Genomic DNA, 27,861 nt, shown 5'->3' with positions numbered 1-27,861 from the left:
TCAAAGACAAATAAATTCTCCCTGAATCAATTCAAACTGATTGTGAATGCTTGTGGCCCTGTGAAAATAATTAGTGGTGACTTTAACCTGCACCACAGAATGTGGGATGCTGTATCACCAGAAGATCCAATTGCAACCCCTCTAACCGATTACATCCTGGGACCTATAAATAGGTTGTCCCTTGTCACCCCCAAAGACCTAAATACACGGCTGAACCCTCAGACAGGCAAGTACTCAACCATTGACCTCACTTTCACATCATCAGATATTATAAATAGTGTAGAAATTCAGAAACCCTGTGACTTTGATTCTGACCAAGAGGTTCTATCATTAACACTAGATATCAACCCAGTAAGGTCAAGGTTCCAACCAGTGGAATTCTGGAAATTCTAAGACAAACTCTGGAACTCCTGGAAACATAACTTAGACCAAAAGGCTTCAGAAATTAAGACAAGTGATGAGTCAGTGGAATCATTATCTAATAGGACTACTTCAGCTATCATAGCTTATTCAGAAAGAATATTTGGTTACAAACAACCTCATCCCAAGAGACAAAACTCCACTCCTGGATGGAACAATAAATGCCAGAAAGCCTACCTAGAGAAGTAAAAAGCAAAAAATAACTTGTCTAGATGTCCCTCAATTGAGAATAAAATAGTTTCCAAGCAAAAGACAGCAGAATTCAAAAAGATACTAAAGACTGAGACACAAGATGGATGGAGAAGGCTCATTGAAGACAAATTTGGCCACAACACCCCCGTTCGAGAGCTATGGAGAAATTTTCAGGTTTTTTTCAGGTAAAAAAGAAGAACACCCATCCCTGCAGAAATACAGATGGGAAGGACTACAGAATTTTCAACCAATGGGAAGCTTAATCTCTTCTTAGAAAAGTTTCTGAAAGTAGATACACCATCACAGCTCACACACCATCAACTCAGTCTCAGAAACAGTACTGTTCCATTTTCTCACTTCAGCTTTCAGGAAGTTAAAGACACCATTTGAAAGCTCCAGCCTGGTGCAACTGGCCCTGATGGAATTCACAATTTAATGAAAAATTTGCCAGATAAATTTGTTGAGCTACTGACGGAGTTATTCATTAGATCTGTCATAGAGTCATCAATACCATCTGAATGGAATAAGGCAACAGTGATCCCACTTCTCAAGGCAGGAAAAGACCCTAAGCTGGTTGACTCATACCGCCCCATATCACTCACCTCTTGTGTTGCAAATTAATTGAGAGGGTAATAAAACGAAGAATTCTAACCCCATTATCAGACCACATCCAAATTGAACAGCTCGGATTTCTCCCTGGAAGGAGCACCACAGATGCCTTAGTTAGACTAGAGCATCTGATCAAACAAAACTTCAAAAAAGGAAAAGCAGTACATGTGATCTTTTTAGACATGGAATTAATATTTGATAGAGTAGATGTGAGGCAACTAATCAGAAAGCTATCTGTAATGGGCTTACCAGACCTACTGGTAAATTGGATCCACCAATTTTTGATGGGTAGGGAGGTCAAGGCCTCCTTGGGGGGCTCCTTCTCAGAGTTTAGGAGGAAAGCCTTTGACATTGAACTCCCTCAAGGGGCTGTTCTAAGTCCACTTCTCTTCTTAGTTTATTGTCATGATATAAGCCTGGAAAATGTTCTTGGAGCAGAGCTCTTTCTGTATGCTGATGATATTGCTGTTGCAGTTGTGGGGAGACACCCAGTATGCTGACAGTCAGCCTCTCAAAAAGCTGTAGATATGCCATCAATTTGGGCAAAAAGTAATAATATGGTATTCTCAAGCAATAAGTCAGTCAGTGCGTTTTTCCACAAAATACATAACCGGAATGCTTTCAAACCACTGGTGAAACCGAATAGACATGGGATTGTGGTTGCAGAACATGCACACTTTCTGGGAGTTGTATTTGACCAAAAACTGACATGGAAACCCCATCTGGATGAGCTGATTGGCAGTCTCAAACAAAGACAAAACTTCATTAATGCTGTCTGTCTTGGAAAAAGAGGAGCCCCCACAGTCTTTGCTTCAACTATTGTCAAGTCAGTGGTGATATTCAAGATAGACTATGAATCATCTATATATGGATCTGCCAAGAAATGTCTCCTCAAGAAACTTGACACTACCCTCCATGCAATCTTACGATGAGCCCTTGGCTGCCTAAAATCAACTCCTATTGCAGCTATGTACTGTGAAGTGGGGATCCAGTCCCTTCACTCCAGAGGAAAATATCTCCTTGCAAGATATTTTGCAAAGAAGATAAGACTCAAGAACCCCATTATCTACAAAGGAATAATTAGCCACCACAACCCTGATGTCCGCTACAAACCAACAGAGATGCCCTTTTTCCAGAGATTCTTTTGCCTTCCTTGCATGCAAGAGTTCATAGAGAATGGCAGGCTGACTGTTAATTTGGATGATGATTCTCATAGCGCCTCCAAAGGAATTGGGGAACTGATTATTCCTAAGATCAGCATTGGAAAAAAGGAGGACCTCCCCAAGCAGTGATGAAAATTCTATTCCTGGGAAAGTTGGCAGAATATCAGGACTACATCTAAGTTTACACAGATAGCTCAAAGACAGAAACAAATTGCAGCTGTGCAGTAGTTAAACCCTCTCAGAGCCTGTCTCTTTGCTACCGCTTACCCCCCGACCTGAAAATTTTCTCTGGAAAGCTTATTGCAGTTAAGTTTTCTCCTCAAGCCATATCAAGCCAAACAGAGAACAAACATCAGAAGTATATTGCCTACACTGATTCACTGTCAGCTCTGGATTACCTTTCACACCAGCAACACCAAGCAAGAAATGTTGCAATGGAGATTGAAAATCTGGCTACACAATTTGCAAGAAAGGGTATATCAGTCCTGTTTATATGGGTCCCAGCACACTGTGGTATAAAAGGAAATGAATTAGCAGACCAGGCTGCAAAACAAGCCTCCCATCTGGGTCTGATCACTCAAACCCCTATTACTGGTCCTGAATTCCTGTCTTCAATCAGTTCAAAAATTTTGGAGGAAGAAGAGGCTTGGCTCCGTTCTTTCCATACCCAGCTCCTGGGTCTGTATAATTACAAGCAGCCATCAAAAGAAATGTACCTCTCATCTCGCATCCTTTCAACTTGTCTCTTTCGTCTTAAATGTGGCCATGCAAGGACTAAATCAACACTCTTCCATTGGAAAATGACCCCTTCCCCCAACTGCGACACATGTGGAGTGTACGAAGACATACGTCACATCATCTTCAACTGTAGAAAATAGGTAAAGGAGAGAGAAATATTAAGGAGTTGCTGTGAGAGGGCATTTAAGGCATTAACAATGCGCTCTGTTCTAGGACATCACACGTATCCTCCTTGAGTTAGACAGCTAAGCACAAACATTTTAGGAAGATTTGTTAAGACTACTGTTTTGGCTCATTCCCTTTAAGGTTTTTTTTTTTTTTTTTTTTTTTTTTTTTTTTTTTTAACACCCTTATATTAGCTTATTTTAGAGTCTTCACACTTTGTATATTTTTTCCTTTTATCTATGTTTTATCAGCTTTTTTTTTTTCATAATTGGTGTATGTGACAGGAATGATGTATATTGGCATTATTTATTTAATTTTGTTGCAATTGTATTTTAATTGTTTTATGACAAAGCAGTGCTGAATTACTCTGATTCTTGTTTTTCAACGCAGGCATTTGCTACAGGTGAATGACCCCCTACCAATAGCACAATAAGTGATACCTGACATGGCTCAATGAATATTGACTAAAGTGACACCCAAGCAAGCTAGTGATTACAGAAGGCACAGAATAATCGAGTGATACGAACGCATATGACCGATTGGTCGAACGCGTCAAACCCCAAACAACAACAACAACAGTTATCTTTTTTATTATGCATAAAATGAAAATGGTCAAATAAGTGATCGATAAAATAGACCAGTCTATTTTTGCGCAAAATATACCATTTATTTTTGTCACAATTAACAGTACTGCTCTATTATAATAGTAAAATTAAGTATAACAGTACAATTAACTGCTCTATAACAGTACAATTAACAGTACTGTCACAATTAACAGTAACACTATCAAAAAGTAGTGCTCTTTCTTCTTGGTTAAGTTTTATGTTCTATATACAAGTTTTGAGATGTTATTTACCTGTATTTCAACAGTTTTAAGCATAACAGTACAATTAACTGCTACTATAACAGTACAATTAACAGTAATGTCACAATTAACAGTAACACTGCTCTTTCTTCTTGGTTAAGGTTCATGTTCTCTATACAAGTTTTGAGATGTTATATACCTGTAGTCCAACCGTTTTAAGTATAACAGTACAATTAACTACTCTATAACAGTACAATTAATACAGTAAGTCTGTCACAAATTAACAAGTAAATCAACTATCAAAAAGTACTGCTCTTTCTTCTTGGTTAAGTTTTATGTTCTATATACAAGTTTTGAGATGTTATTTACCTGTAGTCCAACAGTTTTAAGTATAACAGTACAATTAACTGCTATATAACAGAACAATTAACAGTACTGTCACAATTAACAGTAACACTATCAAAAAGTACTGCTCTTTCTTCTTGGTTAAGGTTTATGTTCTATTTACAAGTTTTGAGATGTTATTTACCTATAATCCAATAGTTTAAAGTATAACAATAAAATAAACTTCTATATAAAAGCACAATTAACAATACTGTCTCAATTAAAAGTAACACTATCAGAAAGTAGTGCTCTTTCTTCTTGGTTAAGTTTTATGTTCTCTACACAAGTTTTGAGATGTTATTTGCCTATAGTTCAACAGTTTTAAGCATAACAGTACAATTAACTGCTCTATAACAGTACAATTAACAGTACTGTCACAATTAACAGTAACACTATCAAAAAGTACTGCTCTTTCTTCTTGGTTAAGTTTTATGTTCTATATACAAGTTTTGAGATGTTATTTACCTATAATTCAATAGTTTAAAGCATAACAGTACAATAAACTGCTCTATAACAGTACAATTAACAATACTGTCACAATTAGAAATAACACTATCAAAAAGTAGTGCTATTTCTTCTTGGTTAAGGTTTATGTTCTCTATACAAGTTTTGAGATGTTATTTACCTATAATCCAATAGTTTAAAGTATAACAATACAATTAACTTCTCTATAACAGTACAATTAACAGTACTGTCACAATTAAAAGTAACACTATCAAAAGTACTGCTCTTTCTTCTTGGTTAAGTTTTATGTTCTCTACACAAGTTTTGAGATGTTATTTACCTGTATTCCAACAGTTTTAAGTATAACAGTACAATTAACTGCTCTATAACAGTACAATTAACAGTACTGTCACAATTAACAGTACACTATCAAAAGTACTGCTCTTTCTTCTTGGTTAAGGTTTATGTTCTCTATACAAGTTTTGAGATGTTATTTACCTGTAGTCCAACAGTTTTAAGTATAACAGTACAATTAACTGCTCTATAACAGTACAATTAACAGTACTGTCTCAATTAACAGTAACACTATCAAAAAGTACTCTTTCTTCTTGGTTAAGGTTTATGTTCTCTATACAAGTTTTGAGATGTTATATACCTGTAGTCCAACAGTTTTAAGTATAACAGTACAATTAACTGCTCTATAACAGTACAATTAACAGTACTGTCACAATTAACAGTAACACATCAAAAAGTACTGTCTTTCTTCTTGGTTAAGGTTCATGTTCTCTATACAAGTTTTGAGATGTTATATACCTGTAGTCCAACAGTTTTAAGTATAACAGTACAATTAACTGCTCTATAACAGTACAATTAACAGTACTGTCTCAATTAACAGTAACACATCAAAAAGTACTGCTCTTTCTTCTTGGTTAAGTTTTATGTTCTCTATACAAGTTTTGAGATGTTATTTACCTATAGTCCAATAGTTTAAAGTATAACAGTACAATAAACTTCTATATAACAGCACAATTAACAGTACTGTCACAATTAAAAGTAACACTATCAAAAAGTAGTGCTCTTTCTTCTTGGTTAAGTTTTATGTTATCTACACAAGTTTTGAGATGTTATTTACCTATAGTTCAATAGTTTAAAGCATAACAGTACAATAAACTTCTCTATAACAGTACAATTAAAAATAATGTCTCAATTAACAGTAACACTGCTCTTTCTTCTTGGTTAAGGTTTATGTTCTTTACACAAGTTTTGAGATGTTATTTACCTGTATTCCAACAGTTTTAAGTATAACAGTACAATTAACTGCTCTATAACAGTACAATTAACAGTACTGTCACAATTAGCAATAACACTATCAAAAAGTACTGCTCTTTCTTCTTGGTTAAGTTTTATGTTCTCTATACAAGTTTTGAGATGTTATTTACCTGTAGTCCAATAGTTTTAAGTATAACAGTACAATTAACTGCTCTATAACAGTACAATTAACAGTACTTAGTACACTCTTTCTTCTTGGTTAAGGTTTATGTTCTCTATACAAGTTTTGAGATGTTATTTACCTGTAGTCCAACAGTTTTAAGGTTTCTTTGAAAGGCGACAGATTAGCTGTGATTCAGTAGCTGCGATTTTGCTTTATCCATCGACCCAATTATATTTTGAAATTTGCTATACATTTTTTTCGATTTAAGAATACGTTGGAAATTGGTAAAAAATCGTTGAAAAAATAAAATTTTCAATTTTTTATGCAAGACTCTAAGAAAACTTTCTGAAATATCGTAATTTTAGTTTGGCGAATGGATAGATGGTATAAGTATCTGAATTCACGAAATTGATAATCCTTTCGGTAATCCTTTATTACCGAAAGGATTTATAATCCTTTATATACGAAATTAATAATGCTTTCAGAAAAAATCTCCCTTCGGTGTGATTTTAAAGTTCAAGGGTTGCTTTAAATTTAAATGGCTCACAGAGAACATAAGCACTAAGAGTTAAGCTGCAATTTGGAGCATAACTGATTGTAAAATTAATGATTTGTTATGATTTGAATTTTGAATAAAATGTTTCATTTGAGAATATTTAAGCCAAACACATGCTTATCCTCTTGACTGCTGTCTAAAATAACAGCTTTAGGCAACACAGGGACTTTTTTTTTGGGGGGGGGGGAACTTCGAAATTGAAAACTTCAACAGGAAAGCTACGTCTTTTAATATTAGTGCTTTCAATGTTTTAAGTCACGCTTTTTTTTTCTTTGCCATGAGTACCAGGGATATTTTGGCAACCTTCAGCGAAACAAAGACTGAGCGCTTAAGTCCAAGTCTGTCCCAAGTGATGAATGATTACTGTACAAGTAACATATAAGATCACGTTATTGTTTGAGCAAGAGTTAACTAAACGTCTTTTGAATCGCGCTGATCATGGCCGATCTGCCATATCTCATATGATGTAAATATATACGGAGCAAATATAAACAATACATAAGGACTTCCTTGAGGAACCTTTCTAAATATCCAACTAATTTCCAACGAAAGTGCAGGATGCACGATGCACAAATCCAGTTTTGGTGTGGCGGTATTCTGCAAACAGGGTTTTCCCGTTGCGTCACATCTTCATTAGATATTTATAGTCTTTGAAACCAGATTTACAAAAATTCACAGCAAATTTTGAGCACATGGACAACCACACAGGAAAATAAGCGAAACTAAAAGCAATATTTTTTGCAAAGAAACCATAAAACTTGATTATTAGAATTGAAACGAAAGTAACTAAAATTAAGACAAGAATTTTTTGAACTGTAAAAAAATGAAACTGCAACTTGTCACGGAATCTTCCTAGTTTAATTTATAGCCATCCACGTCGATTCTACAAACATAATAAAACATTTGGCTAAACACATGTTACTTCAAAAGATTGGCAAAAGTGCCCGTAGAAACACAGTGGTGCAGAGCTAATATTTTGTGTTGACCGTGTTAAAGGCGGCTAGTAACTCAGCAACTCCTCTACGTAGCATGGGGGAAGAAACCTCTTCTGTTAAAAAACTCAGTGTAGAGGCAAGCCATGGCTGCAAAACTTTAAGATCTTCCTTTGATAGTTTGCCTAAAGTTTGAAGAGTCGAAGCAACCATGCTGTTTGCTACACAGCAACGTGTCTCTCTATCCTACAAAAAAGAAAAAAATGACTCAATATTTAAAATTATAGACATTTGAACAGCAATACTGGCAACACTGTTGTAACTTTCCCTGACTTTTTGGAAGCTCGCCAGAATTTTGAGCTTCGCCAAGATTTTCTCACAAAAAAACCTTTCAATAGAAGATCAGAATGAATTCTTCCGGAAATAAGCTTCGAGGTTTCCCGGCTTACGGCCTATCATTCTAACTTTTGTTTTAACATATAATCTTTCAGACCCTAAATATTTATTCTATATCTGATATTAAACGGATTTCATTTTGCCAGGGCCGGATAAAGGGCAATTGGAATGATTGAGCCCAATCAGGCCCAGCATTTGAAAGGGCCTTGCGCTGCCATCAAAATGAATAATTTTTCCCGAAATTGTGAAATATTCGTAATAATTCGAGTATGTGTTGCTTCAGGAGAGAGATCATTTTCCTGGCAAAAACCAATAAAAAAACATTTGATACCAACAATGTATCAGGATAGATTAATTAGTTTATCAATTATGTCGATTGAAAGTAAAAACGCAAGGAAACTAGATTTTCAAACAGTTTTAGAAGAATTTACAGAACAAAAACTTAGAAATATGCAAATTCGTGTATATCGGTGATGTAAATTTTAGAAGCCATTTTCAGCAGTTTCATAATATATAGAGGACAAAAACATAATTAACGTAAGTTCAAAATGAGGACAAAAGAGGACAAAAACGCAAGCTTAAATAACAAACTAGACCATCAAATGAGACAGGATCTAGAGAGCGACTTGAGAAATAAATAAAAGTTCAAATAGGGATAAGATCCTTTTAATAGACAGTGATGATGATAAAAGTGATAGAAATTCCCAAAAATACTAGATATTTCGGTCACAAAGGCAGTAACCATCATCAGTAGTAAAAGTATTTTATTCCTATTTGAACTTTTATTTATTGTCATGGAAAGGCAGTGTGGTCTCCTAAATTATCGACTTGAGATATGCAAGTGCATGAGTGAAAATGAACAACCTAGACCATCAAAAGTGACAAAATCAATCCGAGCAGCTAAGGTAAAGGGCATTAAAAGCTGTCTCAAGCAATGATAAACAAATGTGAATAACAAAGAAATAGTTAGTTAGAATACTTGCGAAAAGGACAATTATAACAAGTCAAAATGAAACTGAGGAAGAATGAAATATGTGGTTGAAAGATAAGTGGAAGTTAGAATTAGGCTACAACAACTCAAAAAGAAAAGTGAAGAACAAAAAAAAATAAGAGGTTACAAAACATGCGGCAATGAGGATTAGAACGAATCAAAAATGAAAATAAAGAACAAATAAATTTGTTGTTAGAAGATAAGCGGCAGCGAGAATTGTAACGAGTCAAAAACAAAATAATAACAAAGAGCTGAATATTAACAAATTTTTGATATGTCTTTAAAAGTTTTTTGTAAGACTTCCCCCCCCCTCCAGAAAAAAATCCTTTTGTAAATTTGAAAATGCAGAAGCTTTGGTGCATTAGAACTCTCACAAAGCTGGCTCCTCAAAGAATAAGACGTAGGCCTAAATCCAGGGTTCTAATTCAGGAGAGAGATAGGAGGCTTTCAATCCGATGAAAGCCTTTTGTAATTCACTTTATAACAAAGTAATGCGTAACTTCTAAACAAGTATACAGCAGAGGAGAGATTAAGTGTCAGCTCCGATCATAGTATATAAATAATAGATAATAATAATAGCATTATCTTTATACAGTGGCTCCGATTTAAGTTTTCTGGTAAAAGTGGCCTTTTTAAACCTAATCCTCCCCCAGGGGTAGAAATATTTGAAGGGCCACATAGTCAGTAAAATAAATTTCAAGGAGGTTCATCAATACTTTCAATACTTTTTGAAAAATATAATTATGGCAACTTTTGAGAAAAATGCGACTTACACGAGTAATTTTGAAACAAAAACGAATCTTTACAAGGCAACAAACAAATAAAATGCCCCTAAAATTGAAATGAAGACTAATTAAAGGCTGAAATTAGAATAGACTTACAATAAATTGGAGGAGAGCTGCCACCTCTCAATCCCAGTAGGGCACAAGTTAGCCTATATGCCTACCGATAACAATATTCTTGGCAAATGTTTAAAATTATTTTAAAGAAGCATTCAAAACGTTATGCTTTTATTATTTCAAATATTTCTATAAACACTCTACAAAATTACTATTTTCACTGTTTAAATTGCCCAAAGAAACCCGCGTTAAAATATAGATTTGATGACAGCTGCAGGGGACCTATGGCGAAAACAAACCAGAATAGCGTGCTGACGCTAAAAAATCAAAACTGAGGATGGAACATACGCTTAAAGTTAAAAAAAGGATAATCCAAAGTCCAGTCTGCTGGTGAGAAGGAATAATCTCTGATAGCATAGAACCCGCAGGTTCAGGACTGTTGAGCTGCGGCAGCTATTAACTTACAGCAAAGATTACAATAAAGATTAATTTTAAGATACGTCATATGATAGATGCGGGCTTAGGCCTCAAATATTAAAAAAAAAGGCAATAGCTAACAAAGAGGAAATTTAAGGACAATTTTTTTCTGCTACCATAGGACAGATATTTCAGTAATTGCCATGAATTTGCTATGAGATATGTATAAACTTCAGTTAAACTGATAACAACTTTTATTTGGAAATAAAATATTAGAGCCCGAAGATTGAATTTATTTCCTTGAAAGTGTGTCTACTTTGTTGCTCAGAATTCCTGAACTCGACTCGATCCATAGTTTCAAAACTGGTGACAACAGTGGCATAATATATGAGCTTAAATTGCAAATCATATTATGTTTATCATACCAATTTGGTATTTAAACCAATAGCTAGATGGCAAATATTTTTTTGGTACTTTTCAATTAGCTGGTACCCACGCGATATATTGTATAGTGAAGATGCTAAATGAAACTAGTCAAACGGGTATCTGTAGATAGAGAATTGGAACGCAAACCGTGGTTTGTCATTGCGTTTACAATATTTAAACTATTGTTTTTTGAATTTAGGGGGAAAAAGGTACCTAGGTTAGGTTAGGTTATATGTTTAATATATGAAATATTTTACCCCCCCCCCACCCACCTAATGTGCAAATATATAACCCAAATTTATTTCTAAACTATCATATGTTAATCATATTTTTTTTTATTTCATTAGCATTAACCAAACTTGACTTCTCGTGTGGGTACCAGCTAATCGAAAAGTACCGTTTTTTTCAAAATTTCCGCTTAGCTTTATTACTTTCTTGTACATTTCTTGGATTTACTTTTAAAGAATCCCAAAAAGTTCAAAATTAGATCTTCAAAAATTGGGATTATAACTTCACTTAGAATTTGAAATCAGCAAAAATAATCCGATCCTGACGCATACACCTTTTCAAGCCTTTATATACAATGCTTCGGGCCATTCCCTGTAGCCTACATTTGCCATTTCTATACTTATCTGATTTCTATTGGTATTGACAGAACACCAGTCAAAGTCAATAGTAAAAGCGAGATAATATTATTAACAAGAAGCAGTTCAAGCTTTGTTCCTTAATTTTACGAATTAGAGTAGAAAATACTAAGACTCTAGGAGTCATAGTTAGTATTTATAAGAAACTGACTCCACTATAGATATCACCGTCTTATATCTAGGTTTATTGGTATATTTACAAGTTGTGGTCATGGGTACCGGCAAGGGAAGGGGGGGCAGGGGGGCCATGCCCCCATGGAAATTTGGGACTATAAAGTAATTACATGAAAAACAAAGGAAAGAGAGCAGAATATTGAAAAATCATGGAAAAAATGTGTGCTGCCCCATTGTTGGCTGCCTTCCAATAGATTTTGACCCTTAATAAGGAAAAAAAGTTCGCAGTTGTGACTGAGAGACCCCTTTCTAGTTTCTAGTTTTCCACTGACATTTTTTTTATATGTTTTGGTTGGAGCAACAAACAAAAAAATATATCCAATTCTTAACAGTAATGAATGGTAGGTAAATACTTGTCGATAACGAAAGTATAAGAGCCTAACTATTGACAACATTCAATCAAAGAATCAGCTTTTTATGATGAACTTAAATATGTATTTGTTTATTAGTTATTAGTGCACAAGAAAGTTCGGATAATTATAAAAAACAATTTAATAAGGGGCAATTTCAGTAAAAATATGCCGTCAACTTTTGCTTGCATCGTAAGAGTACCCATGAGCTGATATATGAACCACTAAGCTAATATATAAGCCACTATAATCAGAAATATTTCCCTTGAAAGGAATGCTGGGGATCTCTGTATTTTACCCGTGAACGGATATGTTCTTTGTGGTTTATCATCATTTTTTTTCCAGATGTGATTGTATTTATCAAGTTGTTACATTGAAAAAGATATTATTTTTTACAGTTATGAAGCATAAAGGTGTTAAATATAATGGTCTTTGGTATTCAAAATTAAATTTAAAATATTGAGTTAATAATTTCTATTTCATTTTCTTAATCTTAGTTTTAATATTTTACTTTGATAATGCTATACTTTTTATAAACACTGAATAATATAAAGGAATTAAATATTTTGGTGTTTGATAACCAAGTTCAAAACTGTCGATATCATAGGCAGCGCGATCGCGCTGCCTAAGTAAAGAACGATGTTGGCACAATGTATAATTATTATTATTTTTTTTGTTTCCATACCCGGGCACTTCGTATTGAAGGAGTTCTCGTAGAAATTTCGAAAAGGGCTCATTCGATTGGAAATTGGAGTGGCTAGTGCCCTTTTTAATAGTCGAAAGCGATTGAACGGCAACTAGCTCCCCCACGCCCATCATTCCCCCAAACACATCCAATCAAAATTTTGAAATAGCCATTTTGTTCAGCGTAGTTGATTTCCAGATAGAAAATATATTTTTGAGGAGGACACTCCCCCACAACCCTAGGGGCAAGAGTTTTAAGTTATGCCCTGAGGGCATAACTTCCACGTCCACCATTTCTCGAAACACATCCAATTAAAGTTTTGAGACAGCCATTTTGTTCAGCGTAGTTGATTTCCAGATAGAAATTATGTTTCTGAGGAAGACACTCCCCCACAGCCTTCAGGGCAAGGGTTATAAGTCATGCCCTGGGGCATATAAGGTTTTTATAGAATGCGTTGTCGTAGAAACTTCAAAAAAGGCTCATTCGACTGGAAATGCAAAGGGCTAGTGCCCTTTTTAATAGTCGAAAATGATTGGAGGGCAACTAGCACCCTCCCTTACACCCATCATTCACCGAACACATCCAATCAAAATTTTAAGATAGCCATTTTGTTCAGCGTAGTTGACTTCCAGACAGAAAATATGTTTTTGAGGAGGATACACAACCCTCGGGGCAAGGGTTGTAAGTTATGCCCTGGGGGCATATAACGTTTTTATAGAACGCGATGTCGTGGAAACTTCAAAAAGGGCTCATTCAATTGGAAATTGAAAAGGCTAGTGCCCTTTTTAATAGTCGAAAGTGAATGGAAGGCAACTAAGACCCCTTCCACGCCACCCATTTCCCCAAACACATCCAATAAAAATTTTAGGATAGCCAATTTATCCCACGACGTTCAAAGTTCAGGAAATTATACCTTTGAGCTGAACACTCCACCAAAGCCCTCAGGGCAAGGGTTATAAGTTATGCCCTGGGGACATATAAGTTTTTATTGAAATCTTTGTCGTAGAAACTTGAAAAAGGACTCATTCGATTTGAAATTCAAAGGGCTAGTACCGTTTTTAATAGTCGAAAGTGATTTGAGGGCAAATAACCCCCTCTCACGCCCACCTTTTCCCCAAACATATCCAATCAAAATTTTGAGATCCATTTTGTTTTATATAGTTGACAATTTTGGAAATTAGGTATTTGAGGATGATAACCCCCCTCAAAGCCCTCAGGGCAAGGGCTATAAGTTGTACCCTGGGGGCATATAATGATTGTATGGACAGCGTTGTCATAAAAACTTGAAAAGGTCTCATTCACTGGGAAATTGAAAAGACTAGGGCCTTTTTAATAGTTGAAAGATATTGGATAGTGACTAACGTTTCTCTCACGCCCACCATTTTCCCAAACACATCCAATCAAAAAATTGAGATATCCATTTTGTTCAACGTAGTTGAACGTTCGGGAAATTAGGTCTTTTATGATGATAACCCCCTTAGAGCCCTCAGTGCATGGGTTGTAAGTTATGCCCTGGGTGCATATACGGTTTATATAGAAAGTTGTTGCATAAATGATAAGCAGCGCAATCGCGCTGCCTAAGTAAAGAACGATGTTGGCACAATGTATTTTTTTCCATACCAGGGCACTTCGTATCGAAGGAGTTGTCGTAGAAACTTCGAAAAGGGCTCATTCGATTGGAAATTGGAGTGGCTAGTGCCCTTTTTAATAGTCGAAAGTGATTGGAGGGCAACTAGCCCACCCCCACGCCCATCATTCCCCCAAACACATCCAATCAAAAATTTGAGATACCCATTTTGTTCAGCGTAGTTGATTTACAGATAGGAAATATGTTTTTTAGGAGGAAACTCCCCCACAACCCTCAGGGCAAGGGTTTTAAGTTATGCCCTGGGGGCATATAAGAACGATGTTGGCACAATGTATCATTTATCATTTTTTCCTTTAGAACAGGGCGCTTCGTATCGAAGAGGTTGTCGTAGAAACTTCGAAAAGGCCTCATTCAATTGGAAATTGGAGTGGCTTGTGCCCTTTTTAATAATCGAAAGTGATTGGAAGGCTACTAACACCCCTTCCACGCCCACCATTTCCCGAAACACATCCAATCAAAATTTTTAGATAACCATTTTGTTCAGCGTAGTTGATTTCCTGATAGAAATTATGTTTTTGAGGAGGACACTCCCCTGCAGCCCTTAGGGCAAGGGCTGTAAGTTATGCCCTGGGGGCATATAAGGTTTTTTATAGTAGGCCTTGTTGCAGAACTTTCAAAAAAGGCTCATTCGATTGGAAATTCAAAGGACTAGTCCCCTTTTTAATAGTCAAAAGTGATTAGAGGGCAACTAACCCGCCTCTCAAGCCCAACATTTCCCCAAACACATCTAATAAAAAATTTGACATAGTCATTTTACTGAACGTAGTTTTAAGTTCTGGAAATTAGGTCTTTGAGGATGAACCCCCCCCCCCACAGCCCTCAGGGCAAGGGTTGTAAATTATGCCCAGTGGGGCATATAATGTTTAAATATAACACTTTGCCGTAGAAACTTCTAAAAGAGTACACTTGACTGGATACTGAAATGGCCACGGTCCTTATAAGCAGTCGAAAGTAATTGGAAGGCAGCTAATACCCCTCACGCTCCCACAATTTATCCAATCACATCCAATCAAAATTTTGTGATAAACGTTTTGTTCCACGCAGTTCAGAGTTCAGGAAATTATACCTTTGAGCAGGACAATCCCCCACAGTCTTCAGGGCAAGGGTTATAAGTTATGTCCTGGGCGCATATAAGGTTTTTATTGAAATCTTTGTCGTAGAAACTTGGAAAAGGGCTCATTCCATTGAAAATTCAAAGGGCTAGTGCCCTTTTTAATAGTCAAAAGTGATTTGAGGGCAACTAATCCCCCTCTTACGCCATCGTTTCCCCAAACACATTCAATCAATATTTTAGATAGCCATTTTATTCAAAATAGTTGAAAGTTTCGGAAATTAGGTCTTTAAGGATGACAACCGCTCTCACGCCCACAGCCCTCATGGCAAGGGTTGTAAGTTATGCCCTGGGGGCATAAAGGTTTTTATTGAAAGCGTAGAAACTTCGAAAGGGTTCATTCAATTGGAAATTGAAAGGGCTAGTGCCTTTTTTAATAGTTGAAAGTGATTGGAGAGCAACTAACACCCCTCTCACACCCACCATTTTCCCAAATACACCCAATCAAAGTTTTGAGATATTTCCGTTTTGTTCAACGTAGTTGAAAGTTCTTGAAATTAGGTCTTTTAGGATGATAACCCCCTCAGAGCCCACAGTGCAAGGGTTGTAAGTTATGCCCTGGGGGCACATAAAGCTTATATAGAAAATTGTTATAGAAATTTCAAAAACGGCTCATTTGATCGGAAATTCAAATTGCCCTTTTTAATCATCGAAATTGAGTGGAGGAAAATTTTTTCCCCAAAAATTTTCAATCAAAGTTTAGAGATAGCCATTTTGTTCAACGTAGTTGAAATTTCTGGAAATTATGTATTTAAGGATGACAAACCCCCCAGAGCCTCAAGGGCAAAGATTGTAAGTTCTGCCCTGGGGGCATTTAAGGTTTTTCTAGATAGATTTGTCGTAAAACTTCAAACGTGGCTCATTCAATTGGAAATTGAGAGGGCTAGTGCCCTTTGTAATAGTCGAAAGTGATTGTAGGGTAACTAACCCCCTCTCACGCCCACCATTCCTCCAAACACATCCAATCCAAATTTTCAGATAGCCATTTTTTAACGCAGTAGAAAGTTCTGGAAATTAAGTCTTTGAGAATGACGCCCCTCCTAGCCCTAAGGGCAAGGGTTGTAAGTTCTGCCCTGGGGCATATAAGATTTTTATTGAAAGTTTTGTCGTAGAAACTTCAATAGGGCTTATTTGATTGGAAACTGAAAGGGCTAGTGCAACTTTTAATAGTTGAAAGTGATTGGAGAATGACTGCCGCCCCTCTGACGCCCACCATTTCCCCAAACACATCCAATCAAAATTTTGAGATAGCCATTTTGTTTAACGTAGTTAAAATTTCTGGAAATTCGGTCTTAGGGGATGACAACCACCTTAACAGACCTTAGGGTAAGGGTTGCAATTAATGCCCTGGGGCAAATAAGGTGTTACAGAAAGCGTTGTCGTTTCAAAAATGGTTCATTCGATTGGAAATTGAAAGGCATAGTGCCCTTTTTAATAGTCGAAAGTGATTGGAAGGCTTGGCACGCTTATACTAAAAGTTGATGTGAGTATGATGTATTATTTTTGTTCTCGTTTTTGTTTAGACCAGGGAACCTCGTATCGAAGGAGTTGTCGTCGGTACTTCGAAAAGGGCTCATTCGATTGAAAATAGAAAGGGCTGATGCCCATTTTAATAGTTGAAAGTGATTGCAGGGCAACTAATCCCCCTACCACTCACACCCTCCCACGCCCACCCTCCCATTTACCCATTATATTTAAAAACTAAATGTTGCCTTAAGATTAAATCAAAATGCACTGTGTTAATGCTATTTCCCAATACGGCATATTAGCAGTATCCCAAGAACGACTGAGGGTATCATGTTCAAACTTTCGGGGCTACTTCTGCTCTTAAAATTTAACCAAATAAAAATAGCGTAACTGTATCCAAGCTATCAAAGAAAGTAAAAAGATTTTTTTTGCAAATGGTATCAAGTTTTCCATTTCACGTCAACTAGAGGAGGTGTGAAACTAAATTAAATAGTACTATTGTGTCCAGACTTTTAAAAGGGCGTATATTGTTAAAAATTGCTGAAAATTTTTCCCCAGCATACAAATAGCAAGCCAACCTATACAGTCTTTAAAAAACGAAAAGATTTAAAGTATTATTTTCTTTTTCCCCCAAAAGACTATGTCAATATAAAAAAAACAGAAATTAATTAAAAAAACTTTTTCCCCAAAATAAGTTTTTCAAATAAAAGTAAAGAATTTCATTAAATAAAAAATTAGCAAAAATAAAATCAAATAATCTACCACGCGTGAAACTACCACAAATCAGCATCAATAAATAAATGAAACCCAAAACAAACAGAAATTACAATAAATAACCGAGTCAAACTCAAAATGAGCAGAAATCAACATAAGTTAGGCTGAAAACCCATATGCCTTCCCAAGGGCAGAACAAAATATGCCCTTCACTGAAAAAATTCAAATGAATGTGCATTGTCAGTTTAATATACATATACTGATATTTAGTAATCAAAATATTAATATTATTTGATTTATTAAAGTTATAAAAGTAAAAACATTTATATTTTTTCAGTAAAGTGCAAATTTTGTTCTGACCTTGAAAAGACATAGGGGTTTTGCGCCCAACTTATGTTAATTTCTGCTTGTTTTGAGTTAGACTCGGTTATTTATTGTAATTTCTGTTCGTTTTGGGTTTCATTTATTTATTGATACTGATTTGTGGTAGTTTCACGCTTGGTATATTATTTAATTTTATTTTTGCTCATTTTTTGTTTAATGGAGTTCTTTACTTTTCTTTGAAAAACTTATTTTGTGGAAAAAGTTTCTTAATTAATTGTTAAAAAATATCCGTCCGACGCTTCGGCATTGCTCAACAGAACTGAATGCTGGGAGTTTATATCTTAGTTTTTCTAGGTAGGCTGTTGTTTTCTGTATTTCTTTTTTGTAATTACTTACTTTTTTCATTTTTATAAACTTTTACTTTAATTGAAATATTTTTCACATTGCCTTTTAAAAAATGTGTGTCTCTAAGCGTCATTAAATAAAAAAAACAAGTTTATTCAACTGAAATTAAGGAGGAACATTAAAAATTAAAATTGACAGAAATTATTACGTATATAAGGGGGCCACCTTCTTCTCAACACCTCGCTCTTCATGCTACAGTTTTTCGGCACTTTTAAAAAAAGTTCCTTATTGTTCTTACTTGTACTTGTACTTTTGGCACGTTCAAGCCGCATCCAGACTCATCGTGGCGCTCAGCAGATGACGACATTTCTCCTTTCATAGGTTTCACTCGAGGGTGGCAGGCTCCACCATTTCCAGCCACTGGCGATTCCAGCGACGGCCATATTTTCGGAATCCTTGGATTGGCTCCAGATCAGACTTAGCTGTTGCTAGCCACGTCTTATTTTGGCCTCCTGCCCTCTTCTTCCATGCCGGTTGTGGTAGACATTTGAGACATTTTTTGCTTGTATGGTCTTCTGGTCTGCGCTTTGTGTGGCCGAACCATCGCAGTCTCCTGTGCTTAACAATGTCAGAGACAAGTGGGTGATCCCCACATGTTTTTCTTACTTCTTCATTCGAGATTCTATCTGAGAGGCGGATACCCAGGATATAGCGCAGGCATTTGGGGTTGAATGTATTCAAGCTCAACGCTTCTGCTGCTTTCAGTGACCACGTTTCACATCCATAGAGAAGGACAAAGAGAAGCATAGCTTCATAGACTCAGAGCTTTGTACGTGGCGATATTTTGCTCCTCTTCCAGAGATACTTCCGTAGTTGAAGGAAGACTCTCCAGGCTGACGATATGCGGCTCTGGATTTCTTCTGAAGATTCGCCGGCAGGGTTTACCATCGATGCGAGGTATTTGAACGACTGGACGTCCTCTATCTGATTGCCATTTAGTGTCACAGGGTTTCCAGCCATCCCATCCATTCGCATAAATTTTGTTTTCGGTTGGCTTATTTAGAGACCAGTCGAAAGTTCCTTGACTGCCATGTCAGTTATTATAGTTTGGACTTCTGCAACGGGTTCTGCAAGCATGTCCACATCGTCAGCACAGTCCAGATCTGTGACGGAGAAGAACGAGCTCACAGCAACGCCTTTATACTTGTCCAGGACCCTAAGCATCCAATCGATGACGAAGTTGAACAAAGTTGTTGAAAGGACACAACCTTGACGTTCACTTTCCTCGATCAGGACCAGATCTGAAAGATCGCCATCGACTTTTAACCGGGCCTTTGTTCCAGCAAAGTATTCCTTGAGCAGATTGATGATCTTCTCAGGCACACCGTCCTCTTTCATTGCTTCCAATACTGCATCACGATGGACCGAATCAAACGCGGTAATGAAGTCTATGAAGATTTGGATTGTTTCCTGCTGGTGTTTAAACCGGTGTTCAAGGATCTGTCACAGTCTAAAAATTTGATCACATCAATCCATGCCCGGCCTGAATCCTGCTTGGTTGGGTCGCGTTCGGCTGTTTCTGGTGTCTTTGAATCCATTTAAAAGTATGACTGCGAACAGCTTGGCAGCAACGGGGATAAGGTATATACCTCGGTAGTTTTTGCAGTCCATTCGGTCTCCTTTTTCGAAGATAGGGACAATTACTGAGGTCTTCCAGTCATCTGGGATGTATTCATTGTCCCAGCCTTCGGTTATCACGCTATGAAGTTCATCGACCGCTACCTCGGGGAGAGCTTTCAGTAGCTCGGCAGGAATCCCATCTATTCCTGGGCTTTTATGGGTTTTCAAAACTTGGATCGCCTTAATTACTTCATCCCTTGAGGGTGGGTCCGTACATACATTTTCATACGCCTGGTTGTGCGGGGGGTTCTGCGGTGCTGTAAGTGGATGCTTTCGATTACTATTGTCTTCTGGTCTCAATAGCTCTTGGAAGTGAACTCGCCATCTTTCGATACGGTCCTCGCTGCTTGTGAGTATTTTCCAATCCTTCGCCTTAAGCGAGGGGATGGTAGTTTGTTACTTCTTCCTAGTGCATTCTCCAAGTATCTGATAGAGTTTTCGTGTATCGTTCCATGATGCGGCTCTTTCCATATAACTGGCAACATTAGACCAGTAGGCTTTTTTGTCAGCTCTTGCCGATTTGTGACATTCTTGTCGTAGCACTTTGTATGTGGGGGACTTCTTGTTGGTCATTTCTTTTTTCTTGGCAGAGAGTTTGAGTGTCTTTTTTTAGATTCATTTCCTGATTTTACGCTTGACAAACCCAAGTATGTTTGAGGCAGCTTATTTTATGTGGTCCTTGAATTTGCTCCATTTCTTCTCAATCTTCATCTTTGGGAAGTTGGGGCACTGATCAGTCGGGGTTGCCTCCTCGGTGTCATCTTGAAGGACAGCGAAATGGTTTGAGAGTTCAAGGACAATTCCTCCTCAGTACTCATCTGCTTTCAGCTACGACACGTCTATTTTCTGGTTCGGCACAGTAGTTTTCCTTGAGCTAAGTCTGCTGTACTTTAGCCTTGTCTTCAGCAAGAATTGATCAGATCCATTTTTTGATCCCGTGTCAGCACCTCTGTGCACTCTCGATTCCAACACCATGGATTTCCATCGTCGGGATACAAGTAGATAATCTATTTGGGCCTTTACTCTTCCATCGCAGGATTTACATGTATACGCAAGACACGGCTTGTGCCTAAGTCAGGTGTTAACCACAGCGAGATTGTTTTGAATTGCGAACAGCAAAAGCCTGTTTCCGTTTATGCACGTGTTTGCGAGGCTATGCTTTTCGATCGCCTGTTCCGAGTTATTCAGCTTTCTGCCGATTCTGGCATTGAAATTGCCTGCAATTAGGAGGATATCTTACCGGGAAATCTTATCAATAAGTTTCTGCAGGTCACTGTAAAACCGATCTTTTTGCTGTTCAGTGGCATCTCTTATTGAGGCGTAAACGCTAAGGATGGTCAGATTGTTCGTGCAACCTTTAGTTCTTGCCCGTACGATTCTCTCAGACACAGGCTCATATTCGATGAGCCCAGTGACTGCTTTGGGGGACAACAGGATACCTACTCCTGCTCGGCCAGGTCCATCTAATGCTCCCGAGTTATAAAAGAGACCACCTTCCCAGTCAAGGATTCAAGAGTCAAGATGTTACGTCTATTAAGTCTCGTCTCAGAAACGCACAGAATATCAAGGTTATAAAGATAAAATTCATCAGCTACAAAAGCTTGTGTCAATGAACATTTAATCGAGCACAGGTTCCAGCAGCCGATATTCAGGCCTTGTCTTCTTGATAGGACGGTAGCTAGCATACTTTTCGACAAGAGCGCCATTCTCGTCGCATCGCATAATACCGGGGATGCCGTAGCCAAACTTTTCACCATCATATTTGTCATCATCATTGAGCGTTTCTTGGGGATAAGGTACACCACAAGGCAAGGGCGGATCCAGGATTTTTTTCGGGGGGGGGGGGTTACTAATTTTTGACTCAGTTTTCGACTAATTTTACTGATCTTTATCTAGGTTTTACTGATTTTCGACTCATTTTCGACTCGGTCAAAAATTTCGGGGAAGGGGGGGGGGGTTCAAACTGGGTACCCCCCCCCCTGGATACGGCCTTGCCACAAGGTCCCCAGTCTTGCGGTCACCCGAAGCGCGTTGGCCATCACCTTGCTCGGCGTGGAGCTCAGTGATGTTTACAACCTTCACAACTTTGAGGTGCGCTAGCGGATTTCCTATGCTGCCTAGGGACGGAGGGCCAAGCCTCATTGCCTGGATGCCCACCACCGCCGTGGAAATTTCCAGACTTAGCTCCCACCTAGAATTAGCAATAGGCTTCAGAAGGGCTCTAATTAAACGACCCTTGTGTTTCAGGAGTTGTTTTTAAAGAATTTGGATGAAATTTAAACTTAATCGTAAAGAGCGAGGTGTCTAAGAGGGGACAACCCCCTCACATACGGAATAATTTCTGTTCGCTTTAAGTTTTAATGTTGGTCCTTACTTTAGTTTGAAAAAAAAACTTTTTTTTATTTAATTTCGGATCGTTTTTTAAATAACACCAGGAAATCTGGCTCCACCTCCACAGGAAGATCTCCCTACCCCACAGAATCATTCACTGGACAATTCAACCCTGGCGAAAATTTTCCCCGGACAATTACCCTTAACATCTCTACGCGGAAAAGTGAATCGGTAAAGGTAAAGCAAGACATAGAAAGAAATTTCGTATAGGAGTTCTGGCAAATTCACCCAGTATAAAATTTCCCCTGAAGAGTTCACCCCTTGAAACTTCCCTCTCCATGGAAAATTCACCCCGTGCAAAATCCTCCCAGCAGAAAATACGTCCTCCCCTCCCCACCCAAAAAATGTATGCACACTTCCCAATAACAAATACTATCCGTGAACAATGGGCAAATTTTATAACTTAAAAATATTAAAAACTTTATACCTTAGCGGGTTATTTCAACACCTTTTTCATTAGAAAAAGTTTTTTAGTGCTTTGAATTTTTTTTTTTTCAATTGCATATTTTCGTTAAAACCTTTGACAAAAACCAAAGTTCATAGCAAAGAATACGGAGCTAAGAAGAAGACAGCCCCCTTCATATAAAGAATAATCTGTTCAAATAGGTTTCAAGTCTGTTCCTTGCCTTCTGTTGAAAAGCTCTTTTTTTTATTCAGTTTCTGATTGTTTTCCAAATCAAACTCAGGCCCAACCAAGACCTAACTTGAGGTACTGGTCCCTTAAATTCCTGGTCAGCTGCTTTTAAAATGTAAAAATCAATAATTGCACATTGATTAGTACTATCCAACGTTTAAATTTGCAATTTCAATTTTTGATAAAATTTGAATATACCTAAAAAATTGGCGATGAATAGTAATTTTGGCGAAAAGTCCTAGTTAATATTACTGCTAAAGAACTTCGGTTGGATGAAAAGGAATGTTATTGTTTGCATGGATGGAAACTCTATGGGACTTTTGATCTTCTGCATGACTGAAGCCATCCCACCCTCTACAATAGGATTTTCTTATCGATAAATACATCAATGACATTTGTTTAAATACATTGAAGTACTTCATATAAATAAAAAAATTAAAATATTACCATTTAAAATTGCTGAAAACTAGGTTCCTAGCAGTAGGCCTACTTGCCACACTAAAGAAACTTCCTGGCGGGGCTGATGATGGCCTGCCTTGTCTTTTCCACCTCTGTTCTGTTTGATTTTGGAATGTAATATTTTAGCTGTAGAGAGAAACATTTAATTAATTCCTACTCCCCCCTACCTCTTTCAACGATTGTCTGAAGCCTCATGAAGAGTAAGCAGTTTGCCCATTAAAATGTACTTTTTTAGGAATCTACCCTATCCTCACCTAAACAATGACTCACCCCTCCCCCCTTATTATAGCTGATATGCAATTATAGATCACCAAACGTAGCCTAATTACAATTACAAATCAAGCAAGTCAACTAAGCTGAATCCAGTACTGCCAACGTGTGGCATTACTTATTTTGCAAGTGGGAACCCTAAAATGTAGTTATTGATACTTTTAATTCAATTAGCTTCTCAGAATTTTAAATTGATTGCAAATTCGTCCTCTTTGGGATAAAGTCGTAGTTTGGTGTCTATAAAAGAGCTTTAAATTTACGTTTGAATGAGCCCCCTCCCAATTATTTTGGATTTTGGTTTGATACAAGCACCCCTGGAAAAAAGCAAAACAAATAAACATGCATCGATTGCATGTTTCTTCTGAAAAACTAAGTGAAACTCCACGTTTTGAAGATTGGAGCTTGAAACCTCTACGGTAGGGTTCTCTCATATGATGCATCTAATAAGGAGATTTTCAATTATTTGATAAGATTCTCCTGAGACGAAATTTATTTTGAAACTGTTCATTTCATTTAATTCATTAGGATAATAAAAAGAAAGAGGGTTAATTTGACATCTGGATAGTAAGTTTAAATTTTTTCTTTCGCTATTCTATTTTCTTTTTAAATGTCTGAATATATAAGGGATTTCAGTTCGAGGGAGAGAATTGTCCTGTTATGAAAGAGATACATTTTACATGGCCGTTATAAAATCAAAACGTGACATCTATGCAGACAGGATGATTTTTGTGTATATCTACTCCTTCTGTAAACTGTTCTAAGGCGTAGGAAATTGCACAAAGACAAGCCCACATCTGTTTTAATCTACGGAAGCAATAAATCGTTCTGTAATTTTGACTGGAGTTTTCTTTTCTTTTAATATTAAATGCATAATAATTAAATATATTATTGATTAAATAAATTGATGCCTTTGCCAGGAACCCTTGTCGTTTAAAATTTACTGTATTTTGTTTCATTTTAGATGGAATTTAATTGCTCTTTTTATTTGAGTTTTTTCCTAAAAGTATTTAAAAATTAACTTATTCCTACTAATATCCTGAAATATATTCCCTATGTATATATATATATATATATATATATATATATATATATATATATATATATATATATATATATATATATATATATATATATATATATATATATATATATATATATATATATATATATATATATATATATATATATATATATATATGAAATTCCTTTGTTTTAGTCTGAACGAGTACCAAATCAAGTGTTACGACACTGGAAAATTTGCGCCTGCTTCACTGGCTGTGACTCCTAATTACAAAGATCTTCTCACCAAGCCAAAATGTTTGATTATATTCAGACTAATTTGGTTATTTTAAGCACAAATGCAGGAAGCAGCTTTTTTCAGGAAATTACTTTGTCGAGAGACTATTAATATGTCCTGTTAGTTGTTGAAAATGACACTTTGTATAATATTTATGCTAACAAAGGCCCTCAAGCGTTTGATTATAACTATGCACAACCAACGACTGCCGTTGCGTTGAAAAATAGATTGACCAATTTAACAGAGGAAGCCATCCGGTAATAGAATATTAGGATAATTAGCCATGCGACGCTCTGTCTGACAAATGGCCTTATGACTCCTTTATCAAAACCTTAGCGGTTTCTTGAAAGCCAATAAATTAACTGATAGATTTTGAAGTTGATCGTAAAACAAACAACATCTTGGAAGCATGAAAGCCAAGCAGCCCTGTATTTAAATGCATAAACATGGCAGAAGGCACGGGAGATAGTGACTGGCAAGAATTGCTACTATTCTCCTTGAGCCAGGAGTAGCGGAGAAGGGGATATGGCCATGAAGAAATGACTTGCAGCGGACTCTCGGGGTTTTACGGCCACATGGGTGAAGAAGGAGATTACTGGCACTGAGATAGGATGCCTGGCCATAGCAAGACGAGATGCACCTTGAAATAAAAATTCTGAGAGGAAGACCCCTTGTTGCAGTCTGCGAGAAACGCTAGTTGACCAACAATAGGTTCCCTGGGCAGGAAACAATAAGCTTAACCAGGTCTCATGTCAAGAAGGATGTGAGATATACTTGCTTAGCCACTGACGTTGGCCTGGTTGAAGAAATTTAGAAGCGTAACTTCCAGCTCGCAATTGGAATGAGGGGACTTTCTGCAAGCGCTTTACAATAGGACAGCCGAACCAATCTGAAAAAAATGAAGGTACGACTTGCCCCCCCCCCCATAGTACAGGATGAGGCAGTACCTTCACTACAACCTTGACCTCATTCTAGGAGGCAAAGAGACTGGGTTGCTGGTAAATCAATTTGCAGTATTGTCAATCTGCTTCATATAATCTTGCAGGGCTCCTGGCAAGAAGACAAACACTCATAGCGATAATGCAGGAGCCCTGGACCGTCACAAGTCAAGAAATGGAAAAGGTCACGGAATTTGCCATCAATACAAATAACAATGTCAGCATTGCTACTAGACTGTGTATTTCTAATTCTAAAAAAAAAAACAACTCAGATACATATAAATTATCCGATTACCGTTTTCAGAATGCTGGAGGCTTTGAATGCGTGATATTTATAACGATGATAGAGGGCCACAGTGAAGGTAAAGGAGCAGGTGCAATTTTGTAGAATTGAATAAATCTTTATAGTAGTGTCATGCGTTGTCAATGAACATTACACGCTACGGGGAGGCTCGAATACAAATGGTAGGGTGCATGAACTTCTGGAATACCTGGCCAATCCGAATCTTGTCTGGTCTAACCGAAGCTCGGTGCCTACTTTCATTTCAAGAAGAAGGAAAGAAGTGCTAGATTTATATCAATTTATTCCAAACAGGACAGTCTAGTTTGAGAGTGACGCATGAGTGATCTCCCATCCTTTCAGACCATCAAATTATAAAGTTAACTGTCGACCTGTCCCCTCCCTAAAAAAAGAAAGCTAAAAGTGACCTAAGAAAAAAATAGGCTCACAATAAAGTGGTGGCTAAAAAGCTTGATAATGTAACTCCTTATCTAGGTTAAACCAAAGAGGATATGGATGGGGAGGCAGAAAGACTTACGGATAGCGCTTCCAAACAAGCAAAGCCCTTGACAGCAGTGGAAGAAAGGGAGCGTAAAAACAGTTGATGGACCAAGTCAAAGATGAAAATGAAGTAGTATCCTCTTTTCTGATTCAAGCGGCCAGTACCCCCCTCCCTGTAATACGAGCGGTCCTTGTTTCAAGCGGTCTCATAGCCGGGAATACAAGCACCCATGGATTTTAAATGGTCAGGTACTCCTATACAACCGGCCAGCTGGCAAGATTCCCACGTCACACCCCTGTTTCCATGTATAATATGGATGACGCAATCTGGTTTCCCTATTATAAACCCTTCCTTTTCCATTAAAAACCTAAGATTCTCCTTAAAACCTATACTAGCCTAGTACATCAGACACCAATTTGTTTGTAACAATTCGTAGCCATTTTTTGTATAGGGGAGGAGCGTTATAGAGGCTTTTGTTTTCTGAAAACCCCAAACCCCTGAATTATCCTTGCTTTGTCCCACGGGCACTATAAATAGAAGTCCCATGCAATACCTTAGCCTCAAGGGAGTAATAAAAATAAAAGCCCTTATACAATGCTTTTGTGTCCGGGGGGGGGGTACTACAAATAGAACCCCCATGCAATTCCTTTGTGCTTGGGGCACTATAAATAGATACCAGAAAGAGGATTCTACCTCAGTCCTATTTCAGATTTTGAAAGTTCCCAAAACTCACTAGAAAAAATGGATAATTTTCAAATATACCAAGAAGTAAGTCTCTTTCTATTTTACTATTATTTGGAAAGTGACCCTATTTTTATTAACCGCTCCCCTCCTCCACACATTAAAATGATTATATTTATTTTTGTCAGCTCATATTATTCCTATTTAGCATGTAAAAACCCCGATCCCCCTTTCAATATCAATAAAATTAATCTATTTAGAAAAATTAATATTTTCGCTAATAAATATAGTTATTCAAAAAAGCTGTCTTTTTATCCCACACCGAGATACGGTCGTTTAAGCCTTAGCATAGAATCCA

At 37.1% G+C, this 27,861-nt stretch overlaps 1 protein-coding gene across 1 annotated transcript; it reads left to right on the top strand.

Annotated features, from left to right (window-relative positions):
- Positions 1-712: 712 nt before the first annotated feature.
- On the top strand, positions 713-3,262 carry LOC148953947 (uncharacterized). The gene is made up of 2 exons (XM_089086031.1): positions 713-786; positions 2,602-3,262. Exons 1-2 carry the CDS (start codon positions 713-715, stop codon positions 3,260-3,262), a joined length of 735 nt encoding a protein of 244 aa, XP_088942157.1.
- Positions 3,263-27,861: the final 24,599 nt, after the last annotated feature.

This window comes from Artemia sp. Qi Xiang Cuo, chromosome 3 (assembly GCF_049724085.1).
Source record: "Artemia sp. Qi Xiang Cuo chromosome 3, ASM4972408v1, whole genome shotgun sequence".
NCBI classification, from domain to species: domain Eukaryota; kingdom Metazoa; phylum Arthropoda; class Branchiopoda; order Anostraca; family Artemiidae; genus Artemia; species Artemia sp. Qi Xiang Cuo.
This window is presented reverse-complemented; position numbering and strand designations above follow the sequence as displayed.

Bases quoted from the DNA above. Each gene is read 5' to 3' on its own strand.
- LOC148953947 (XM_089086031.1), top strand. From the start codon at position 713: ATGGATGGAGAAGGCTCATTGAAGACAAATTTGGCCACAACACCCCCG. The intron at 787-2,601 runs GTTTTTTTCAGG...AACAAATTGCAG, and splicing joins AGCTATGGAGAAATTTTCAG to CTGTGCAGTAGTTAAACCCT.